The sequence below is a fragment of the Uloborus diversus genome, chromosome 3, assembly GCF_026930045.1.
Source record: "Uloborus diversus isolate 005 chromosome 3, Udiv.v.3.1, whole genome shotgun sequence".
Taxonomy (NCBI): Eukaryota; Metazoa; Arthropoda; class Arachnida; order Araneae; family Uloboridae; genus Uloborus; species Uloborus diversus.
In genome coordinates, this window is record NC_072733.1 from 208,697,020 (window position 1) to 208,716,423 (window position 19,404).

General features: G+C 32.0%; 1 protein-coding gene across 1 annotated transcript; it reads left to right on the forward strand.

Annotated features, from left to right (window-relative positions):
- The first annotated feature begins 599 nt into the window (after positions 1 to 599).
- On the forward strand, positions 600 to 18,740 carry LOC129219179 (PRADC1-like protein). Its single transcript, XM_054853498.1, has 5 exons — positions 600 to 879; positions 4,612 to 4,724; positions 13,473 to 13,582; positions 15,672 to 15,839; positions 18,522 to 18,740. Exons 1-5 carry the CDS (start codon positions 729 to 731, stop codon positions 18,637 to 18,639), a joined length of 660 nt encoding a protein of 219 aa, XP_054709473.1. The 5' UTR covers positions 600 to 728; the 3' UTR covers positions 18,640 to 18,740.
- The last annotated feature ends 664 nt before the right edge of the window (positions 18,741 to 19,404 follow it).

Sequence of the window (19,404 nt, forward strand, 5' to 3'; positions counted from 1 at the left end):
GACAAACTCGATTTCTGACCGGTTTCTCGTTAACGACTCCGTTCTAGAGACAATCATTGTAAGGCCCCGAGAAAGTGAAATTTTTGAGCCGTTTTCAGGTTCGCGTAAGTCGAATCGTGTTGTAGCAAAGAGTTCTATAATAGAACTCTTTGTGTTGCAGCTGTAGCGGGGGTCGAATGTATGTGTAAATGAACAGCTTTTAGAGAACGAAGAAAAACATTGGTCCATTTCTTCCGGAATTACCATATACATTGAGGAACATTGAAAGCAGCGCTCCAAGAAAGAAGCATTGGATTGAAGTGAAATTTAATATTCAGAATAATACAAGTGAGATACACTTGATCCAAAAATCTAGACAATTAAACAGATACAGGCTAAGAAATGAGATAAATACAGTGGTGCCATCTAATGTACACTTAGAAATCAAGACGTTAATGCAACGATTTTAAGAGGCGTGGTTACTGCTTCGGATGCGCTGCGCAATATGTCCAACAATCAAAATTGGCAAGAAAGGAAATTCGCCAAACTCCGGAATAGCCGTGAACATTCGCGCTCTTTACTTCAGTTGTCTGGTATTTTTGTTTATCTTATTTGCGGAGACGGGAAATAGCCGGGTCTAATTATTAGAATGTTATTTGTTTTAAGACTTTCGTGCAGTTTTAATTATTTTCATATTATAAAGTAATTATTTTTACGGTTTCAAATTGTTTTACCTTAAAAGTTGCGTAATGTTGAAAGATTGTAATACATGGTGCAGGAGTGCCAAATTTAAATACGGGAAAATTAATGATCATTGCAATAGTTTCATTTTGTTAATTCTCAGTTATATTATCTTGCACGGCATGAACTGCGGCGTTCTGTCTTGGAATATATATCTAAGTAAAGGAACTTTGAAAACTATCTTTCTCAAAATGTTTGACTTTTAAATACATTATTCAAGTTTGCATTAATCTTTGTTTTTTTTTTTTTTTTTTTTTTTGTATGCTGTTAAGCTCACATATTCAGATGTTGTATTTTATGACATAGAATCAGGCAAAGAATTAGTTATAAGAAATTAGATAATTTAGTAGCATCTTCGATATGATCATTTATAGAAGATAAAAACATTTCTTTAGAGATTAATTTTGTGGGAAATGTATTCTTGGGGGAATTAATGAGGGAATTATGCTGATGAAAATTGCAATTTCGCCACAACTTGAAACTGAAAGTGTTATTTTAATGATTATTCTATGTATTAATAGAAATATGAAGCCAGAAATTATGTTTCAGAGAGGGTATAGTTAGTTTCAGTCCTTTGCTATGGAAAAATGAGATGTAACGTAAAACCATTATCTATACCTATACTTCCCAGACGTCCCAGTTTGAACGGGACAGTCGGTTTTCAAACAAAGTCCCGGTCGGTTTACTTCACGTCCTGAGAAAAGGATATAAATTTGCTCACAAATGACCAAAAAGTTCTGAAAATAATTAGAGTCACCCGGGGTAAAATGGGTATAAAAAACAGCTTTTTTAATTTCAATGACCCATAGCAGAAATACCAAGAAATATAATCATGTTTTTGTTCACTATTCTATACGTTGTGTATCTTAGGTCTAATTTGAACATAGTTTGTGTTTACTTTTTGCTTTAAATTTAGTGTATAGGGGTATACCCATTTTACCCCGCTGTATATCCATTTTGCTCCATCAGGTTAAAATGGGTATACATCGGGGTAAAATGGGTATATATTGTTTAAAGTTGAACTACAGTGATACTAATGGAGAAAATAAAAGAAAATTGAGTTTAACTGCATTGGTGGATAAAACTTTAATCCAAAACAACCACAAAAAATGCTTATTGAACTAAATTTATGTACAAAAGGTGTATTAGCAAAGACTTGTGATTTGGTTGAGGTAGTATTTTCACACCTTGTGATGCCTGCATATAATTGTCATCTTTCTTGCGGAGCATAGAGGATAATCTGGCAGATGATTTCGTAGCAAACTTCTGAGTATATTATTCACCTTTAGCTAAGATTTCAGTGATTAAACCTATGAATTACTTGTAGTGAATCAACTTCTTCCACAAATTCAATGATCCATTTGCCAATGGCTGGGTTTAACAACTGGGAGAACCTCTTTTTTCACGTCTACTTCATTAATTGTTTTATCAATTATTGTTGATATTCTTTTTTATTTATTGTACATTTAATTTTTTTTTAAATTCTTTTTTGCTTTTTTGTGTTTCTTGCCTGTTTTGTGTACAATCTTGCATCCACCTGCTCTAGTAAAAACTTCTCCCACCTGTGTTTTCCCTCTCTTGCATTTCTTTTGTAAATTTTTCCTAGCCTTTTCAGTGCTAAAAAAATGGCTGTGGACAAAGAGGTACACATTTATGCTAAAGGTACAGCAGGAGAATTTATTTTTTTCAGTACAACTTTGCAATGAGGCATAAGGATTCTGTTGTGATTGTGTGTGAGGTTGTACGCAGATTATGTTCTGGGCATGGTTGGATTTAAAAAGAAATTAAAAGACAACATATTAGCTATCAATACTTAATATGTCTTATAATGTAACCATATATAATAGTAAAGCTACAGTAAATTACCAACCTACAGTAATCATAAACTATCGATAATAACCAAAAAATATAATACCTTTAAGTACTAATTGGCATAAGTTATAGTAGTTAAAATAATAAATAGAGCAAATAAATACAGGGTACTTATTTATAAAACTTTTACAAAACATACTTTTAGTTTAAAACATGAACAATATCTAACAGCTGTCTTGCAAAGATAATTTAAGTTTGTTAATCTTCATGCATTTAATGTCTCAAACTCGAAAATATTGGCTATACCCATTTTACCCCGTGCAACTAAAAGTGCTATAAATTTTTTGTTATTATTGAAATTTACTTATTTTTTGAGTTTTCTGTTAGATAAATTCTTCTATCAAATCCAAATAAAAAATTTCCAGAGCTCTTTCTGTAAATTTTGCCAGAAAGAAGTTTATTACTCATTATAAATACATGTTTTGTGTTCTGAAAAATAAAATGTCTTTTAAGCCTGGTATAAATGAGTTGCAAGATTTTTTTCTCACGTCCAAATATTGCCAGATGTGTAAACATTTTCATCACAATTTTTTCTTTTTTAAAAATTTTGTCTTGTAGAATGAAAACAAGAAAAAGTCAACTATACCCATTTTACCCGGCTACCCATTTTACCCCGAGTTCCCCTAACTGTGAAGATTATTTAGGATAATTACTTTATCATTTGTAACATTGACTTGTAAAATTAATACCAAATTAGCTTGTGAGGATTTTTATGCAAGATTAAAACCAGAAAAGACTCTAAAAAGTTCTATAAAATGAAAAGTAGTATGTGTAAATATTGTTCAATTGTTTATTCCTCATTCAAAGTGTTTTTCCTAACTAAAATAAATAGTAAATACTTACATCTCAGCAGACCCGACGAGAGTCAACCTATTCGGAAACTAGGGGTCAGGCGACACTGGGGTAAGAAAGAAAAAAGAGAAAGAAATCAAGAAAAGTGGAAAAATACAAAAAAGCTAAAATAGAGTTAATTGTTTTTTAGTTAAGTTTTTCTTCTCTCCACTCTCCCTTTTTTTTCTTTTTCTTTCTTTTTTTCTTTTCTAGTTTTTGGAGAGGGGGTAGGGCCCGATGACAAAACTGACAAGGGCCCCGCCTTGGCTCTCTGTGGCCCAGCAGCTAAGAAGTGAAATGCTTAAACTTGATCTGCTTATGTCATTTTTTATTACTCCTGTTCATTATTAGTAACCATTCATTCATAGCACTGTGCTATAAAAAAGCTCCTAAAATCAGCCAGTGGTGTACCCCTTTGAATGCTATCAGGGGGGGGGGGATCCTGTGTCCCGGTTGAACATTTCAGAAATCTGGCAAGCTACACTCTCTATTATTGTTGCAAATGAATTGAAACCATATTTTTAGGAATAAATCCTGCTTTAAATTAATCACTCGGGCAGACTAAGTTTTAAAAAAAAATGGTGCTACTTGTGCCAAATAAAGGTTGCTTTTTTAAAAGATTGGGGTTTCTGGAAAAATTGCTAGATGATTGTATAGGTTTGTTGAAATGCACTTTAGACAAAATTATTTATTTTTTTAAATGATGGAGAGGAAATACATCAATAATAGGCATTCTACCAAAATTATAAATTGCCACTATATCCTCAAATTTACTAAATACTATTTTTTAACATACTTATGAAACTACTAATCATGCCGTACTTTGATTAAGAGATCTTAATGTTATCTTTCCACTAATCATTAAAGTAGCTGATTGTTTGCACAACTAACAAAATTACTACTTCGATATTAAATTGGCCTCAATTTTTAAATATTAAAAGTTTTTTTTTCTTTTTTTATTTCTATGAACAAGGCATTTTTTAATTTTTTTTTATTTATGAGTATAATAATTGGAACTTAGCTGGGCCATTGTTTATGGTTACTTCTAGTAGGTAACACTTTCATATCATATGTGTCAACCTATATAAGTTGAGCACTAAAGTACTGCACCACAAGTGGTCAACTTACACAGGTTTCACTGTAGTAGAAAAGTGACAGAATCTATAATATCTTGATTTATTTTTAAAGCTTTTGAAGATAGCGAGCCCAGTAAAGAAGATTTATATTTTGAAATTGTTGAACCGGAAACATTGCATTACACATTTAAAGTGAGACCTGCTCAAGATTTTGGAATTCCTTTTGTGAGTGAAATCTTTTTCTAACTACATGAACAATCTTTTTGTATTGTCTGTTCTTTGTTACGTGGTGTAGTGTGTGTGTGTGTTTGTATGTAGCAAGTACAAAATCATCACATAAGTTATTCTATTGTGCAAAAATAATAAAATTAGTACTTTAACACATTTTTGTAAAGACAGAAAAGTAAAAAAAAGAGAGAGAGAGAGAGAAAGAAACTCCTTGAAATTTGAATTTTAAGATTATATTTATTCTTTATGATTGGGTAATGGCACCAGAATTACAGACATGCTTAAGGCATCGCTCTCAGGTTAACTCAATTTTCTGAACCTTTTAATGTATTTAGACTTTTAAAACTATTTTCTCTGATGCAAGTACGTCTCATTTAATGTTTTGCTGCTTCTGGATCTTTTGAATTAGTTAATTCTATTTTTATTTGCTCAATTTCAAAAAAGGGTTCGACTCCCAGTAACAGACACAGACAATTTATTCTGATCATACCCAGTAACAGATAGGATGAGTAAAGGATCAAATTCCCCTTTTCTCTTCAAAATGTGCCAAAGTTCTATATAATTATACTTAAAACCTTATAAAATTCAAATAAACAGGAAACACGGGCAGACCTTGTGGAGGCTGTTCATAACCTTCCACTAATGCCTTATAAATACCAACTGGCTCATAAAATTCACTCTGACAACACTAGATTGTTGCACGGTATTCAAGGGTCGCAGCAATATCTGTTTTGCCTGCCTAAAATTCTTATTTAAATCCAAAATGTAAGCTGTCTGTTACTGGACCCTTGTTTGTTACTGGTGCCGTTACCCCAGAGCTGCCAACTTTCAAAAATCTCAATTCGTAGCAGAGTTTTGATCGAGGGAAGGGGGGCTAAAACGATGCATTTCATACCAAATGTAACAAACGTAATAAATAAGTTCGTTAGTAAAATCTAGAAAGTACCCCCCCCCTGTTTTCAATACCGAACTGATAGATATTTAAGGTGGGGGCTGGGGAGCAGGGGATAATTATCAAGATTTTTTGAAAGTTATTTTTAGTATTAGGTTATTTCTAAGTTTTGCAACAATTTTTAATCAACAAGTTTTCCACATGGCGTCAAGTTGGAGTTTGTTTATTTTTAGTGTACGTTCCGAACTTATTCATTCCAAATAAGTTCCTTCTGTAACACATATGAACGTAAAGAAAAGGCATCCTAGCATCAAAATGGGCCTAGACCAATAGGAAGGAACGAATCCCTGGAACTGGCTAATTTTTTTTATTTGTGATATTGTTTGCTTTACTTTTGTTTTTTTAGAAAAGAAAACCTGCACATGGAGTGGGGAACTAAAATCCTAAAAACGTTCTGACAAGCAGAGCTGAAAATTTTTGGTGTGTATGTGTGTGAGAGTGTATGTGTGCTTTTTTTTTTTTTGAGGGAGTGGCAAATGAAGATCAGCAAAAACTACGAGGATATACTGGATTACTGAATGATTTTAGTTTATGTGAGGGGGGGGGGGTATATTTGATGGAATGGTTACTTTAGTGGTTTTCATGATAAATTTACATTAGGACAACTTCCAGTAAATTTTGAAAAAATATTTAATTTTTAAATGTTTTATCATTTAGTATGATAAATTCTTTTTGTTTATCTTTGAGCAAAAATTTGGAACATTAGCTAGTACTAAAGCATTATTAACTAAATGTTTACTAATGTGGACGATATCTATTGATGGAAATTTTTTTAGGATTATATAAAAAAAAAAGAGAAAATTGTAATTTTTTAACGTGTTGCATAGCATCTTAGTTCAAAGCTGTAGTTCATAGAAACTACGATTTTTCTTGTAGCAGTTGGCAGCTCTGCATTACCCTATTGTTTGTTTTTGCCTGATTTGAGTTGAATGTTTTTAATTATGTTAGGGCTTGGGCATTTCTTTAAATAATGTTTCACATCTCTTTAACTAACAACCAAAGTATTGAATTTATGATCCATTTTTATTTTCTTGATTTAGTTATTTCCATTTTAACCAAGCTTTGAATTATGAATGAAATGTTGTGAAACCCATCTTTGTTGCTTTTTAAATCAATTTGCTGTAATGTTTCACATTATTTGCAAATTATTAGTACTTTTTATCTGTTGCATACATTATTTCATTCTTTCATGCTTTATGGGTCATTCCATGCGAAATGAGCTAATCAGCTGTGGCTGACGTGTCACAGATTTCAATGAAAATTTTTATTTAGATAAACCATGCATACAAGGCTTGTCCGTAAAATAAGTTCCACGGGCTGCCGCTTGTGCTAGGATCGTTTCTATGCGCGGCCAGGCAATAAAGGCAGGTTGTTTGGTTCCTCCACTCCAATCCCTCACCAAGCCAGCATCGCTGCGACGTTTAGTTTTGGCTTAGCAGCCGTCGGCGATGGAGCTTCCTCTTGCGTCTCCCGCCAGCTGCGGTCTGTTATTCGTTTCCTGGCCGCTAAAATGAAATTGGCGAAGGAAATTCACGAAGAACTTTGTCAAGTGTATGGAGAAGAGTGTATGAGCTCCGGGATGATGCGCAGATGGGTCAGGGACTTTAAAAATGGCCGAACAGACGTCCACGACGAAGCCCGTGCAGGGCGGCCATTGGTTTCCGACAAAACAATTGCCAGAGTCGAAGCGGCAATGCTTGAAGATCGATGGATTACAGTTCGGGAGCTATGCGAAAAGATTCCGGAGGTCAGCAAAACCACAATTGACAAGATTTTGGCTGAACATTTAGGCACAGCCCTCATGGAAAGATTTGAATGGGAAATGGTGTCTCACCCACCCTACAGCCCAGACTTAGCCCCAAGTGACTTCCATCTCTTCCCCGAGTTGGAGAAAAGCCTTGGCGGAATCCAATTCCAGACAGATGAAGAGGTACAAAATGCGGTTGTTAGTTTTCTACACGGACAGGCGGCAGAGTTCTATGACTCTGGTTTGAAGAAGTGAGTGCCTCGAATGCAGAAGTGCATAGAATGCAACGGCGATTATGTAGAAAAATAAAAGAAAGACTGAACTTTCCAAAAATGTACTTTTCTTTGCAATTAAACCAGTTTTTTGAGGTGAAAAAAATTCGTGGAACTTATTTTATGGACACGCCTCGTATATATGAGGGAATGCAATGTATGGAAGTTTAAAAACTGTTTTTTGCTTTGTTATTGAAATTAGAAGTTGATGCTTATGCAAAGCCTAAATTTTCAGAGTTCATGGCAGCCAGTTTGTCACTCAATAACTCTGTAAGTTATAAACATACACTTAAAAAATAAATATTTCCACATTCTATAAACAAATCTCTGTTAGAAAAGAGGAAAGTAAAATTTATTCAGAACTTTTCTTGAATCTGAGATATTAACAAAGATTGAAAATTTGCCAATTTACTTCAATTTTCAAATCACTCTTCTAGCTCTTTTAATGAAAAAATAACAGTAAAAATTACTCAGATTGAAAAACTATCTATAACTAACTATCTGCTCTAATTTAGTCATTGTTTTCGCGTTCCTTGGTGATTAAATTGTACTTTAAGAAATCAAAAATTTCTGAAATTTTCATTTTTTCCTCTATTTTAGATGTTTGTTTGAACATGAGGGAATGCTCTTAATTAACTCAAATTTTTTTACATAACGTATTAAAGTGTCTTTTAGATAATACTAAATTTTAATCATTGGAATCAGCATATTTTTGTTTCTAGAGTAACTTAAACTAAGGTAAATTTTCATTAGTTACGGCTATTTATTGTAAGTTAAGCTAGATTTAACCACTTCTTTCGTGTTTCATTTTCTCAAATGTTTATGAAGTAAGTACTTGCTGAAATGTTTCCTTAATTATTGTGTTAAGTTTTCCTGTCCATATGTGATATAGGAAAAAATAACTAGTTTCTAGAAAACCTATCATGTCAGCATGACTGAAAGAACATTCCCGAGTTTTAAGATTAAGGCAGAGGACCGTCTCGTCCAATTCTTTATAGCATTTGAGATTGCGCTATAAGTTTGAGGAAATTTGTTTTATCCATGAATTAGTATATTTGACGAAATACACCCGTTTATTTCACCCGCCCTGCTGCGACGTTCATTGAAACAAAAGGATTCCTTTGGTAGCGAAACTGGTCTATTTCAGTTATAGCTTTTCTTTCCAGAATAAAAATTGTCAGTTAAACAACATTTGTCCCAATCAATCTAATTTTCAATGGAAAGCAGTGACTTTTCTTTCTCTTATCAATGGCAAAAGTGCTTATTATGCAATTGATAAACTATCAAACTATTATCTGTCAGAACAAGTATGCATACGACATACAATAATCCACTTACAACTGCAAGATATTTTCTTCTTTTGCCTCCTACAATCACAAATATTTTTTTTTTTTTGTGTCATCAGTAAAACTTATCAATCTTGAAAGTTAGGTTCAATAGCAAATTTATTGAAGTACCCATAGCTGTCTTGTTGGAGATATGAAATTAGCATCGTTTCATCTCAATTAACCATTGAACACCTAAATTCCTTGTCTCACATTTATCTCAGTCATCAGTGAAAGGAGTATATGTTTGAAGAGAAAGAGCTCAGAGATTGGGCCTAAATCCAACATCTATAATTTCATTTGTTTGTTACATATATATAGCAACTATTTGTGGCTAGGTAATGTTTTTCTGCGCATTGATTTTATGCATCAATATCTTTTCAGATAAGTGATTTTCTTATTAAGTTACTGAATCCACATGGACCGTCACCGTAGTACACATGACCTTTTAAAGATGATGTTTGTCTGAAACTACTTGAAATACATTAATGAAAGAGATATTAATGTCTTCAAACATTTGTCTATTAATTCTTTGATGGAATCAGTAATTAGCATTTTTACATAGAAAAGTCACTTCAATCCATGAAGCTATTTGCGAAACAATATATTTATTTTTTCAGCCTTTAAAAAGTGCAAAATGAAGTAAATCGCATGACCAACCATAATATTAATTGAAACGGCATGTAGTGTTTAAATTTTTAAGAAAAAATCTGCAACTGCTTTGAAATTCACAAAGAAGTAGTTTCTGAATTCTTCAATAAAACCTACATATTATAAAACTATAATTTTATTATTTACATAATATTTTATAGTTAATGTATAAATTCATTTAAAAAATTGAAATGAGGTATGAGTTTCTTTAATAAGCATTTGAAAATGTTCCTTATTAAAACCATTCATTTTTCCACATCTGGGTGAAATAATATAGCCTTTAGTGTTTATATATATAATATTTAATTAACTTGAAATGTTAAAGATATTTTACTCCCACATTCCTAGTAGAAGAGTGCATGGAATTTATGTATTTAAAAGTATATTAATTGGTCTTAAGGGATATTGAAAAAAATGAAAAAGAAAAAAACACACATTTGAAAGTCATTAAAACTTCGCTATGAAAAATGAAACTACTACTGAATTACTACACCACAGAAATAGTTTTGTAATTGATACACACATTGAAGACAAATCATAAATTCAAAAGCAGAGCAGAAGGATCAACAATCAGGGCCCATTCAAATTTTACAGGGTTCCTGGATTGGTCAAAAAGGAATGGGTCCCGACTGTTGATCCTTCTATTCTGCTTTTGAATTTGTGATTTGTTTTATGTGTGTGTCGAATATATAAAACTATTGCAATGGTATTGTAATTCAGTAGTACTTAATAATATTCTAAATTACTGAGCTTATTTCTTTTTAGTTGTTTTGGTTTTTATGCCGTCGGGTTTTTTGTTCTATTTTGTAATGATATTTTTATTTTATACTCTCTTTAGTTGATTTTCATTGACTTGTTATTATGATTATAAGATGGTAAATTTCGCTTTCATGTCATTTCATTGAGAAAGTTTATATTGTGAGGATTATTAACTTGTGGTGATCTAAACTACTGATTATTATTCTCTCTAAGGCAGTGCTGGCAATTTAGGGGGGGGGGGATTTTATTTTCCAATTAAAAAACCGAAAGTAGAAATTATAGAAAAAGCAGAAGTGTTAAAACTCGGATTATAATTCTTTGTTTTACATTGAATATCTGTTTATGAAACATTACTTAGTACAAGCACAGTAACTTTTAGTTTATGTATTCATTGTTTAGATGTTAGTAAATCAATTGTTTAACTAAAACAACCCATACTTGCTTAATGAAATTATTACCAAGTGTTTGTGACATTTCAAAATACTATAGGGTAAATAATGTAAGTCTAATTCATGTCAAAGTGTTTCTTTGGGGAAAGTTATTGTGTACATAATTCATCAAAATCTTAAGAAAAACTTGAGTTAAACGGTTAAATTTTTATCAATTACAAATCATATGCTCTAAAAACTAGCCTTAGCAAAGTTTTGTACTTTTTTTCCTCTTTTTTCTTTCATTTTTTTTGCTGCCGCTAATGATCCTTTTGTTTTTAGTTGTTGTTCTCCCCCCCACCCCACTTTTCAGTCCCAATTGCCGCCTCTGCTCCAGGGGGACTTGACTGGGCTGAAAGCTACATAAGCTTGACCTTTAGCAAAAATGCGCAAACTTAAGTCGACTACAGCTCGGTCCAAAGTAGACCCTTGGAGCTTGTGTACAGTTACACCACAGCACGATATCAAAGGCAACATTTTTCATTCTATTAAACTCTGACCACAAGGAGCATGGAATTCTGTTGTTGAATGGTTCGGTTCCGACTCCTACTCTGAGAACATTGTTTTTAATTGCTTTGTCATCAAATTCTGTATAAACAGCCTGTATAACTCATGATGACGGGAGCTCAGAAATGTTGTCTGTCAAGTCTTTCTGATGAAACTAACAAGGCCCTTCAAGAAAGTACACATTGCAAAACTCAGTCTCCTGAATCAAGACAAAAACAAATGCAACATGTTAGAGAACAAAATCAACATAATTATAATGGTCTTTTACCTACGATAAAGAAAAAAGTGTAGTGTAGCACTATGAAAAGAATAGCTGACTATCGCAAAAGTCGGGAAACTGATCAAAATTTTAGTAGACTTAGCAAACAAAAAATGGAGGTAGTAAAAACGCGTGCGACACTACCCCGAACTGACAAATGGGGATTGGCTATTTCTATGGTGAATTTTGATTACTACTGTCATGTGTTTGGTGACACTTGTGAGGTTAAGACAAATGGATTGACGTAAGAATCATCAAAGTTGGCCAAGGCGTTTAGCCTCCACAACGCCGCATAAGAACAAGCGTATTGTCCGTTTTTTACGAGAAGGCACATCGCCACGGCTCCTTGAATGCAGGGTTCCATTTTACACGAGGGTGATCGATAAGCAATCTACGCCCTTCTAAAGGAGACAAAACCAGACATCCTTGACCCCTTCCATCTCAATCCCGTGAATATGTCGGGCTGGAGTTTTGATCTTCATTTTTCGCGCCCATGACATTGCCGTGCTTGGGTGTGCAATATTAACGCGACAAAAAGATTAAAATCAATTCATTTCTTGGCCCGGAATACATTTTATTTCTCTTTTCATACACTAGATGGTAGCACCAGTCAATTTTAAATGTAATTATGGTTTTAAATGTAATTGCAGAGATGCAGGAAGGAATTTTGGTATTACTTACCAGATTGTGACGTTTGCCTCTGTATCTCAAGCTTTGAAATTTACCACACAAGAAAAATTTACTTATCTTTACTTATATTATGCAAAAGATTAATAAAATTCTTTTTTAATGTTTAAAAGACGTATTTCTTAAATTTCAGCTGCTTGCTTGGGCTTGCTTGTTGACTTTTCATAAAATTTTAAATTTTTTAAAAATTTCAATCTAAAAAATATTGAAAATGAAAAATTGAATGCACATGTTGTACATACACTTATTTATATATAATTTTTTAACTAAAAGAAATAGACATTTTTATGACCATTTTCTTGAAAATTATTCAATCATTAAGGGGTTAACTTGGGCGTTCACTTAAATGTGCAAAAAGATCTTAGTGTCCTTTACGTCACTTGCTTCACTTGTCTGTTGTCATATTAGTTATTCTTACAGTTTAAAAACTGCTGCTTTTACAACAAAATGCTATGCTTCTAATATACCTTCTGCCGAAAACAGTGAAATAGAATTATCGGACACCAGGTGACGAAGGAGGAGTCAAGTGCCTTCTCCTAAAAAACGGACAATATTCATAAACACATTACCCTCCTTTGCGTTGCGCATGCTCAGTCAACTAAAAACAGAAAGCTTCTTTTTAATTCAGAGTCACAAGCATCACATTTCTTTTGATTAACTTATTTTATATAAATGTAATCTTGTAGCATAGTGTTGTAGCTTATATCACATAATCTTCCTAGCTTGAATATTTTGGGTTGTTATCCCTAGGATGACATACCACTGATTGGCACGTATTTTCTTGCAAGTGATGTAATTCAAAAATTATTCTGAACTTCATTACTGAATGAGTTGACCAGCAACAGACTCTATTCCTTCCCCCATGACTTCTTGCAAGAAAAAAAATTTGACTTTTAAGTTTAATTTATTTAAAAAGTGTCATTATTGTTTATTATTATTTATGCTTTTGACTCTTATGCTACAGCCTTATTTATGCTTCTGACACATGGATGTTAGAGTATGTAAAATTTTGTGTAGTTTCACATATTTATAAAAGTTTTAAACTTTAGTTTTATACAGTATTATATTTTTGACCAAAATATTTTCTGTGTGTTATTTTTAAATTCCTGTTTCTTCTGAATTTATGATGAGTAATATGTTTATTTATTTCTTTTTTAGAATGAAAGTCTAAACAATGTTGGCTTAGTTTTAGCTGAACCACCTCATGGATGCAGTGCACCTATCAATCGATTAGAACTTAGAAATAATGTAGCTTTAATAGATAGAGGGTAAGTTCTGCATTTAATTCTGCATGAAACTTTTATTATCTTATGATCAGATCAAGTGCTATGCTCACCTTTCTATTTCAAAATTTGTGGCATGAACCAGCCCAATAGCAATCTTAGGTATCACAAAGAGTCATTTTCATCGACATGGTACATTGTTTTCTTATTTAAAAATCTAATGATATTCTTCACATTATGATTATCTTTTTTTTTCTCCTTGTAAAATTGATTTGTGAGAACTTTGTATAGCAATATGCATACAATAAATACATTGGAATCTCATTCATCCGGCCCTCATAGATCCGGATAATTTGGATATAGTTTAAAGACTCAAAAAAATCACCTAAATAACAATTCAAAATATGATGGCTAGAATATCATTATAAGTAAGCTAAACATTCATTTTTACTTTGATTAAATGTACAGCTTCTGCATAGATTGTGCAATAGATTACAGTAGTCTAACAAACATTGTAATCTGCTTGGTGTGTCACTCCAGCTGAATGATAAAGTATTTAATTAGGGTCCATAATTTGGTTCAGAAATAAAATTCCTTGACATTTCAAGGTTTTCCAGATAATTTTTTCAGAAAACTCCAGACTAATTAAATATGATTGGCTTTTTACTAGTGGTGCAAAATTGATCAAAAAACATAAATGTTCAAAATTGAAACATTGATGGTATCGATATATTGACCAAAAACATTGTTCCAAAACATTAAATTTTTAATGTGTATTCCTGCGTAATAAACTCTAAGAAATATTCTAATGCTAAAAGTAAGTTCACAATGATCAATTTACTAATTAAGAAGATTTTTAAACTGCGAAAGAAAAAGTCAGTAATAATAATTATGATTAACTAGCAAACATACCCAGCATTGCCTGGGATTACCATTCTTTGAAATTAGTTACATATATGCTGAAAATACTTTCATTATAGCTGCTTAACTGTTCTTGAGCATCACTCAAGAAGAAAAATTTTAAATCTCCAGACTTGGAGGATTCCGAAGGCTCTTGCCATTAGTAAAGTCAGGATTCAGCAAACTACCGTTTTCAGACTTGTCACTCACCACCTGAAATGTCTTAGGTATGAACAGAGTTGCAAAGTGTATTAATGCAACACCAAGCAGGCTCATTCAATCATATTATAACTTGTCTCAGCTAGGATAATTAGAATTTCTTTAAATGTCCTCTACTTGAGGACTCATGGGCCTGGTCTAGCTAAGAGCTAATCCAAGTAGGATTAGAAGCAACTACAACAAATACTACATCAACTTGACTTTAACTTGTGATGCTTTATTGCAAGATGTTTTTACTAGACAGTCAAATTGATATTGCTTAGTTAATGTTTTTGACAGTAGACACTTAGAAGTTGTTAATTTACAAAATATTAGGTAGAATGTCTTTTCTAAGGCTATTGTAAATAGTGAGTATATGTAAAACATAGGTTTAGCTTTTCCACAGTTTATGAAACTTGTTTGTAGCCATAGGCACAAGCTTACATTCAACTATATGTTTTTTTTTGCCGCTATGAAACAAATTTAAGTCTAGAGATGACTGCAAATGTGCCTCAATCTTAGTGTGTATTAATACAGCCCATGCAATCAGTTGAACCACATGTAGTGTTTATTTTTTGGAACTCTGGAGTGTAGAATGTGTGTATTTATATAGAACAATATATTCTATCAATCAACTGTCCAGAATGATGAGAGATGTTTAGCTGTTGACAAAACTTTTCTCTCATAGTGTAGGTTTGAATCGCTCATTAGTGGGTATGAGTGATTGGGATGACTGCTGTGGGATTTGATAAAAAATAACAGCTAAATTAGCTGATTATAACACATTAATGTGCTTTCTGATATCATTTACTATGCAAATGATCACACATAATAACCTTTATCTTTTTATCTGTCAAAATGCATTTTGCTTATTTCTCTTTATATCTGTGCCTTCTTTATTGCTAATTCATTTATTGTGTAGCAAATAAAATGTTTTATTTTTGCAATTCAGTTTTATGTGTAAGTATTTCAAATGCTTATTTTTTCATGCAAAATTTCTTGTGATGATAATCAATAATAGCTGAAATATTTTTAGAGGTTGCTCCTTCCTAAGCAAATGTGTTCAAGCTGAGCATTCTGGAGTATTAGCAGTTGTGATTTGTGATAGTGATACATCTAATGATGACCAATTTATTGATATGATTGATGATAATACAAAGAGAAACTGTAGCATACCAGCTGTATTTTTGTTAGGAAAGGATGGGCAAGTATTTTTTTAAAGCTAGTTTTCTTAAAACTTTTTTATGATGCAATTGCAAATCATTGTTTGCATTAAAAAAATGTTGAAAAGTGTTCTAAGTCTCCTACAAAACTTTATTTTTTGATCACAGTGTGTGAAAATGTTGGGAAGTATTTTTTCCCCCAGTTTGGTTCATTTGCTTTTGGGACATTCCATGTCAAATCAACCAAATAAAAAAAATAATCCTCAACCTGACCATTTCAGATTTTCATGAAACGTTCAGAAATTTTACTCTTTGATACCTAAAATTTGTATATAATTTTTTAATAAGTCTATCATTCATAACTGATGAGCAATAAAATTTTGAAATTCTTTAAAAAGCACTTCTTATTAGTTGGAAAGTATTTCAATAAATTTATCCAAGAATTTTCATAGTGGGAACATCAAGAGATCAGCAGTTACAGAAAATAATATAAAATGTTTTACTGCAAATTTTACTAACAAATTTTTAGTAGCTGCTGATCTTTTCATGATTTTACTCTGAACATATTTGGAAGTATTTATTAAAATGCGTTAAAAATAATTTTTTTTTCAAAAAATTCAAAGGACACTCTCTTAAAACTTTTGAATCTTTTAAATTTAAAATTTTGAAATTTATTTTGCTAGAAAATTTTAAATTGGAAAAAAAAGTTTGATAACAAACTTTTTCGAATAATATATTAAGTTTAAAAAGCCCATAATTGTCTCTAAAATGAGTTCTATGCAGCTCAAGCTATAACATTTAAGCCCTGCCAACTTTAAAAAAAAGTCGCGTTTTAACGAATTTTAAAAATAAATTACTCAACAATCATAAAAGATTAAAATCAGAAAAAAAAAATACAAATTTAAGATGTCAAAGAATAAGATTTCTGGAAGTTTCATCAAAATCTAAGATGGTCTTCTTGTTGATTTCCTTATTGATTTGATATAGAATGATCCTTTTTTATAAATGCTGTAAACTTTAAGCGTAGGAGAAGTAAGTATGCCCGCAGAAAAGTTTAGTTTTCATTACCGCTCATGTCTCTAGACTAGATATTCTTAAAGCTTATGTGCACCCTTGTATTAGTGCAATGACAACTATAAACAGACATAAAAGCAGATGGTTTGTAAGCTTTAATTTGAGTATGTCTCATACATACTTCACTGGAGAAGAAAACTGTTACAACAGGGTCTCGACAATCTGAGGTGATTGGAGAATTATTGAAAATTCTGATTATCTAGAAAAATCTTAGCAATTAAAAATTTTACTTTGTTCAAACAAAAGAACAGGTAGTATTGTCTTCACAATTCATCACTCAAATTTCAACTTCAATTTCCCTTTTAATAACCCTTAAGCCAATTTTGACTGGTTTTTATTTCACAATGTCTGTATGTATTTATGTCTGCAAGTTTATAAGCACAACAAAAAAATCCCTTTCAACTTTCTCCAAATCCATTTCAGTGAGTTTTGTCGGGAGTTCCATATCTATGTGCAAGCATGCCTATGTATCTTGCAACACAAAAAGTTAATTTTACAACTTTTAAATTCCGTATGTGCAACTAATGTGGCATCAAAAGTTGTGCACCTCTTTTTTTGATTGTAATCAGATAAAGAGATGTTTACTAATTGATTGCTTTGTGACAAATCAATGTTAAGTTTAAGTCATCTTATGTTTTAAGTCATTATCTCTAATGTCTCAATCTATGCCTTGTTGTCAATGAATATTTCATGCTACTTGGTGAGTGTTGTTGACAGTAGCTGCTCAATACATACTTAGTTGTATACTACATATTTTATTGTATGTAGTTAAAGAAGTTTTTCAGTAGCGAAACATTTTTATTGTCAGATTCTAATGAAAATATTTTTTTTTAACTATGAAAAAAATCTAACTTAATGTGTAAATAAAGCACCTTGATTTATATGGAGCTTTGAACTTTCAAGACTCAAATTTTCGATACTCTACTGTACTGAAAACTCCTCTTTAATATGTTTATACATGTGATCCATGTAGAAAAAATCTATCTACTTCATTTCTGAAGAGGTAAACATGTTTTTAGCAATTTTTGTCGACATGAATCCTTTAGGTATTGAGAATTGTATGAGAAGCAATTTCGAACCTAGTACTTTCAATCGGTCACTTTTCAGGAAAAAGAAAGGTGAAAAAAAAAAAAAAAAAAAAAAAAAAGAAATACATAAATAAAAACCCGTTAATTTTCAGTCTTATTTCAAATTCTGGCTCATTTTTTCTATTTTTCTGTTGAAAGAAGGTCTTGATTTGTTTTCCCTTTCTGATATGAATTTACCTTTAACTTGAAAAGATATTTATTAGAGCCCAATTTAAATTTTCTATGCTCATCAATGGTTTTCAATGACATTCGTAGCCCCATTCAGTGTTTTATGCAACTTTTAACCTCTACTTTTTATTGTATATATAAGCCTTTCATGCTTTTACTAATGGTGCAAAATCCAATTTTCTTCCATATGCCTGTAAGTACAACCATAGTGGTAGTTCTGAGAAAACATAATTTCTAGTTAACTCCCATCAGAATGTCTACTTAGAATTTTTCCATAGTTTTTTTCCCCCTGGTATATCATCTAATATAATTAGTTGAAATTGATTTCAATCAATGCAAGCAAATGTTAGAATATTTACTTTCAGTATAAAAATATGGTTATTATTTTTCTAGATACATGATTAAAAAAGGGCTGAAAACACATAATCTGAATCGTGCTATTATCAATATGCCAGTCAACTTCACATTTGTTCCTCTACATGAGAAGAGACATCCCCCATGGATTTTATAGCAGCCGTTTCAGAAAACGTGTAACTTATAACTACTTACTTGTAAATCAGCAGTGTATAAAATATTTATGTATATTTGAATAAATTAATTCTTTTTAACTTCTTATAAGGATTTGATGTTCTGTTACCAAATACTGCACAAATTGCTTAGTTTTTAACTTTTCAATCAAGGAATATCCATATAAATAAATAAAGAATAATCATGACGTATCAATCTTAAGAGTTGAGGCAAGCAGACATGCATGGTTGATCTGTGATATAAAATTCTATCTCTACCTGGAACCTTACCGACTTTGGTAAAATATTGCCCTTCAAGCCGGTTGCTAAATGCCGAAGGCTGCAGAACAATAGGGAAGTTTTCGATTTTTCAATTTTATTTTTATATGATAGAGTAACATGTATGAACATCATAGGTGAAAAAATTTTTGCGATACGATAAGTAGTTTTTCTTAAATTAATTTTTAAAGTTCAAGCCCTTGTGACGTCAAATGGCATAGGAAGTGACGTCATGCGCTCTTCCGATAGGAGAGAAACGTTAGCGAACCGGTTCCCATGTCATGGGAGAAACCGAAGAACGTGCATTCGACTTCGAAGACGAAACGTAAAAGGCTTATCTCCTCGCATTTAACTCCGCGCGTTTCTGGAACATTAAAAACCTCTCATCCTCTCGTAAATATTCGAATATCATCATTGATATTACTTGAGGAAGAATATTTAGATTGTGCTTTAACGAATCTGACCTCCATAGTGTGTTCAAAAGGGTTATT

Excerpts from the sequence above, each read along its gene's own strand:
- LOC129219179 (XM_054853498.1), top strand. The coding sequence starts at position 729 with ATGTTGAAAGATTGTAATACATGGTGCAGGAGTGCCAAATTTAAATAC. Across the intron at positions 880-4,611 it reads GTCTTGGAATATATATCTAA|CTTTTGAAGATAGCGAGCCC; the intron begins GTAAAGGAACTT and ends TTATTTTTAAAG. Across the intron at positions 13,583-15,671 it reads GTAGCTTTAATAGATAGAGG|AGGTTGCTCCTTCCTAAGCA; the intron begins GTAAGTTCTGCA and ends AAATATTTTTAG.